At 39.2% G+C, this 6,165-nt stretch overlaps 1 protein-coding gene across 1 annotated transcript; it reads left to right on the plus strand.

Annotated features, from left to right (window-relative positions):
* The first annotated feature begins 638 nt into the window (after nt 1–638).
* On the plus strand, nt 639–4,616 carry LOC128029451 (TRPM8 channel-associated factor homolog). Its single transcript, XM_052617251.1, has 7 exons — nt 639–1,261; nt 1,346–2,337; nt 2,428–2,522; nt 2,659–2,872; nt 2,969–3,208; nt 3,350–3,687; nt 3,935–4,616. The coding sequence occupies exons 1-7, from the start codon at nt 645–647 to the stop codon at nt 4,175–4,177; spliced, it is 2,739 nt and encodes a 912-aa protein (XP_052473211.1). The 5' UTR covers nt 639–644; the 3' UTR covers nt 4,178–4,616.
* Nucleotides 4,617–6,165: the final 1,549 nt, after the last annotated feature.

The following is a 6,165-nucleotide window of genomic DNA, read 5'->3' on the forward strand; positions in this document are numbered from 1 at the left end:
CTTTTGCCTTCCCAAAGACCGCCCAAATTCGGTTTACCATCAGAGGATACTTTGAGGTACTTTATGTTTGGACAGCATGTCTGCTCCAAGGTTCAGCTTGCCAGGCACAAGAACTGCCCTTAGTGAGAGGAGTTCCTTCTGTGTAAGGCATAAGACATGAGGTCGCCTTGGTGATTGATATATGACACCACTGTATGCGTTTCCCCCAATGCCCCAATTCCAAAAAGTCTTCAGGCAAGTCAGGGATACCAAATGCTCCCTCCTCTTAGTAGCTCTGCTCTGCAGGAACCAGGTAGGCCTATGTGTAATAAATGAAACAGAATGTATATGTCATCAATTTCAAAGAGGGGCAGACTGGGAAAAAAAAATTAAGATGAGGAAATCTCAAACTCATAAAAATTCAGAAACATGTACAGTGCAACCCTATTTTTTGTTACACATGTAGTCATAATTTGCAAAGGATATGAAGTTGCAATTAAGATGTGAATTGTTTCAGACTTTTGTATATAGTGTTAAATGGTATAATTAATGAAAAATTTATTTATGGAACTTGATTTCTTTTTCTTTCATTTTCTGTTTTTGTGTAGGACTGAAAACCACTCAGCATAATCTTACTTTATACAATCTAGACTTTATAATCAACCATGGCACGTAAACAGGACTACTGTACTATCATGAATGGACTGCAGGAGCTTGATTTCCAAGGGAACGCAGTGCCCAGTGATCTTGTACTAACAGGTGAAAATGCCTTTCCACTTGTCATAAATCCAAGAGGTCAGGTCCTGATGGCTGCATCTCATTATGGTCAGGGACGTGTGGTGGTGTTCGGACATGAGGGATACCTAACACGCTTCCCTGCCCTGATAAAGAATGCCATAATGTGGTTAATGCCAGGTACTGGTGATGCTGGCATTGTAGGGATTCAGAAGAAATTACGTTCAGTAGCTGAAAACTTTAACAATTGCCCTATCAAGACAGAGCTAGGAGACTTTCGGAATGGATTAGCTGTATATATCACAGATGCTTACAGTGTCGAGAGCTGTGCAAAGGATCTAATCGCTTTCATCAAAGCTGGGGGTGGCTTGATCATTGCTGGCCAGGCCTGGCATTGGGCTTCAACCCACCCGCAAGAAAACACCATAAAGAACTTCCCAGGAAACAAGGTGTGCAGTGTTGCAGGAATTTACTTCTCTGAACACTGTGGAGAAGTTGGCATCTGTCCTGTTCCAAGAAACATCCCTTCTAATTGGATTGCTGTATCGTAAGTTCAGAAGACATTCTTAATTTTTACCCGTTCTTTAAGAAACATACATTTCACCAACTGTTTTAAATTCTTACTTTTCAGTATGCGCAAGGACTTTAAAGATGACCTAAAATTCCTGCTAGAAGGTGTGTCTGAGTTCGACGTCCAAGGTGGGGCTCAAGCATCTGAGGTGTTGGTGCACGGACCATTAGCATTTCCCATTGCAGTCACTCCAGATGAAAAAGCATTCATTGCTGGTGCCTATTATGGGAAAGGTCGAGTAATTCTGGTGTCACATGAAGGCTACATGGGCCGGGACTCTTTGTCCACTTTCCTGATCAATGCTATCAAGTGGCTTGACGAGGGTCGCAAGGGTGTTATTGGCATCCTACCCAGCCTGCAGGCAGCCCACACAGTACTGAGCAAATCTGGTTTAGATTGTCAGTTGACTGGTTTCAGAGAAGATCTAAGCGTCTATGTTTGCACTTCATACAGTGATGCCCAGTGTGCTGAGATCCAAGATTTTGTTGCTGAAGGTGGAGGTCTTATGATTGGGGGTCATGCATGGCATTGGGCTCGCACCAACTGTGGCTGCAATGTGATGACCGATTATGCAGGAAATCGCATTCTTAATAAGATGGGACTTTGTCTCTTGGACAGTACTTTGGTCGGGGGGTTATATAAAGCCCCAGAGATAGAGAATACGTGTAAAGAGGTGTACCACTTTCGTAGCATGCTACATCGCTTTGCTGAGCATGTAAGACGGGGGCATGAACTGACGAATCATGAACAGAGCTGCTTGAAACATCTCGGCAATGACTGTGCCAGTTACCTTCGCATGAGATCTCATGACAGTGCTGCCTATACTTCAATGGTAGCACTTCTTAGTGACATAGTGAAGAAGGTAGGTGTTCCACAAGTGTGTATGAACTGCCCTGTTCAGAGTGGAAAAGACCACCTGATGCTCCACGTTGGGACTGAGGTATACAAAGTGTCTCCTGATCCTGATGCCCTTATTCCATACATCATTAAGGACAGACCTAACTTGCCGACTGTGTCTAATGCAAGAGTTCGGATCAGTGCCAAGACTGCAGGTATAAAGGTTTTCCCTCCAAATGTTATTTCTTGTTTAAGTTTCAAAATACTTAAATACTATACAATAAGAATGCATTTGTTTGTTTCAGCTCATGAAGAATGGATAAGTACAGGCTTATATCTTTCTCCTGGTATGAAGACTTGCATAGCAGTACCTCCAGAGATTGTTGGCAAAAATTGGCAGGTGCTGAATAAAGTCTATACATGTATCCAATCATTGAATAATTACTGCATGAACTATACTTGTCATGATAAATACAGCCTAGTTGTTCATAGGCTTGAAAAGCATGTTATTTACATGAGGGGATAACACTATGCAGGTGCAGCTTGGTTGCCAAACGGATAACATTGATAGATTAGATGTTCTGAAACGGGCTCCTGTGGTCCATGAGCGATTCCCTTTGGACACAGAGATGGTCCAAGTCTGCAATCTATGGGGAGGGCTCATCTACCTAATAGCACCTCCTCAAAGCAAAGTGGATGGAGTGGAAATTGTTGTGCATGTCTCAGTACAGGCTCCATACTTCAAGTCTGGTAAGAATTGTGTATGAGCATCACAGTGAGGTTTCTATCAGAACATTTAATGTTGTATGGTAAAACTTTGCAGTGCTAACTTGTTTTGTCCCTCAGGAGAGACCAGTGTGGCTGACTGGGTGAACAGGATCCGTCAGGCACCTGCCCCCTGGGCGGAGCTTGAATTTGAGAACATCATCATAACTTTAGAATCAGAATATATAAGGAATCTGGACTGCCCTGATAAAGTGGCTAAACTTTGGGATACCATAATGAGAAGTGTTGCTGACCTGGCAGCAAAGCCTGGCAAGTTTCCCCGTAAGGAGCGGTTTGTTGCCGATGTTCAGATCTCTTACGGTTGGTGGTATTATTAAATACTCACAGTGACTTTGTTTGTAGATATAAAGAACCATCATTATTACAACAGAATCATGCTATTAATATTAATTATACTTACACTGTCTTAGTGATAACACTTTTTCCCTTTTCCCCTTGCAGGTTGGATGCATGCTGGATATCCCATCATGATGCACTCTACCTCTGCCCCAGAACTAGTAAATGTACAGGAAGCCTATAAAAGTGGTTTGTGGGGACCCATTCATGAGCTGGGTCATAACCAGCAGCGTGGAGTTTGGGAGTTCCCTCCACACACCACTGAGTGCACTTGCAACCTATGGTCAGTGTACGTACACGAGGAAGTGCTGGGTTTGAATAGGTCTAATGCTCATCCAGCCATGACTCTAGAAAACCGCCAGGCTCGTACCACAATGTATTGCAGTGGTGGTAAGGATTTAAACAGCTGGAGTTTGTGGACGGCACTTGAGACTTACATGCAGGTGCGAACAGACTGCATATCATTTAATGGATAGTTTAATAAATTAAATGCATTATTTGTGAGCCTTGGGGGTAATAATTATATATATATATATATATATATATATATATATATATATATATATATATATATATATATATTTATATATTTATATATATATATATATATATATATATATATATATATATATATATATATGTATATCTTTTTTTATCTCATCTTCCATCATCACATCTAATGTTTTTCAGCTTCAGGAAAAATTTGGCTGGGATTCTTTCAAGAAAGTTTTTACTGCCTACAATGATATGAATGGAGTGCCAAACGACAATGCAGGCAAGATGAATCTGTATGCTGAGACCTTCTCTAAAGTGGTCAACTTGAATCTTTGCCCCTTCTTCAAAGCGTGGGGTTGGCCCATCCAGACCAGCACACAAGAGAAAATCTCTCATCTCGCTGAGTGGAGTGACCATCCTATGGTCCAGTATGCATAAGAACATCTCACCTGTTAAAATTTAAAGCGCTTGTGCTGCATAGATCAATGCTTTACTTTGGGCTTTTTATAGTGTTTGTGTAGCAGCTGTCCGACTTAAAGGGCTTGTTATTGGTGAGTAAAGTCTAAGTGGACTAAGGTGAAGCACAACCAGAAAATGCATGTTTAAATCACAGCATATACTCTACATAAATACTAAACACTACATGTATTACTGTATGAAGTACACTTCAAAAAGTCAGTTTAACTGTATGGCATGGTGTTTTATGGTTTTATGGTGTTGGTGTATCTACTCTTCTTATCCAAGAGAATAAATCACACATATATATGAATTTGAAATTTATCAGACACTTTTATCCAAAGCGACTTACATTGCATTAAGTCTAACAATTTTCTACTAGCATGTGTTCCCTGGGACTCGAACCCCAAACCTTGGACTTGCTAATGCAATGCTCTACCACTTGAGCTACGGGACATACATATATATATATATATATATATATATATATATATATATATATATATATATATATATATATATATATATATATATATATATATATATATATATATATATATATATATATATAATGTGCTTTGAGAAACAGGTGCATAATGTTGATGTGCTTTGAAAATACAGACCTGTAAAATAAGGCATGTTGCTGATGCTCAACACATTTTTTTATAAATTCAAGGGAAACACTTCATAATAGCTTTCATTAATAAATCATTAACAAACATTATATCATTTTTTATGTATCATTAGTTAATATATATTCACATAGCTAGAAACATGAGATGATGTGCTTGTTAATGTTTACTAAACTTATTAAACATTACCTAATGATCAACAGTTTAATTCATGTATATTCAATTTTAACAGCTGTAATACAATAATTAAAAGCTTTTGTTAATGTAGAACACTTTTAACACTTTTACAACACTGCTATCGAGATGTGATGGGGTAAGGTTAGGGTTGTGTGGTATGGGTAGATTTAAGGGTTGGTTAAGGTGTCAAAAGTGTTTTTTTTTTTTTTTTTTTTTTTTTTGGGAAAATGTATTTGTTTTCTCCTACTTATGTATACTAATATAAGAGTCGAGGCAATAAAACCAGGTTTTGCACCCAACTTGCAATGTGTGTTACGTCTTTAAAGGGTTAGCTCACACAAATATTACAATTATGTTATTAATAACTCACCCTCATGTCGTTCCAAACCAGTAAGACCTCCGTTTATGTTCAGAACACAGTTTAAGATATTTTAGATTTAGTCCGAGAGCACTCAGTACCTCCATTGAAGCTGTGTGTACGGTCTACTGTCCATGTCCAGAAAGGTAAGAAAAACATCATCAAAGTAGTCCATGTGACATCAGAGGGTCCGTTAGAATTTTTTGAAGCTTCGAAAATACATTTTGGTCCAAACATTGCAAAACCTACAACTTTATTCAACATTGTCTTCGAGGGTCTGTTGTGAGCCATTGTAGTATAGTGATGTCCAGTTCACGAACGAATTTAACTGGTTCTTCTTGAACCAGTTCACCAAATCGAACAGAATCATTTGAAACGGTTTGTGTCTCCAATGAACATTAATCCACAAATGACTTCAGCTGTTCACTTTTTTAATGTGGCTGACACTCCCTCTGAGTTCAAACAAACCAATATCCCGGAGTACTACATTTACTCAAACAGTACATTGACTGAACTGCTGTGAAGAGAGAACTGAAGATGAACACCGAGCCGAGCCAGATAACGTACAAAAGATTGACTCGAGTCAAGAACCGGTTGCATCGGTTTTCGGATCACCAGTAGTTCTTTCGGACAGTTCGATTCAATAAACTGTTTGAAGAAAACGGTCATCGGTTCTTTTGCGCTCGACGTAATGACGTCATTGGCGATGATTGCCGTTGATTTAAGCCTTCGGTTTACCTGGGCTAATAAAATTAGCACATAATCAGTCCAGAATCAATCACCAAAAGAATCGGTTCGATTCA

Source organism: Carassius gibelio, chromosome A15, assembly GCF_023724105.1.
Source record: "Carassius gibelio isolate Cgi1373 ecotype wild population from Czech Republic chromosome A15, carGib1.2-hapl.c, whole genome shotgun sequence".
Classification (NCBI taxonomy): Eukaryota; Metazoa; Chordata; class Actinopteri; order Cypriniformes; family Cyprinidae; genus Carassius; species Carassius gibelio.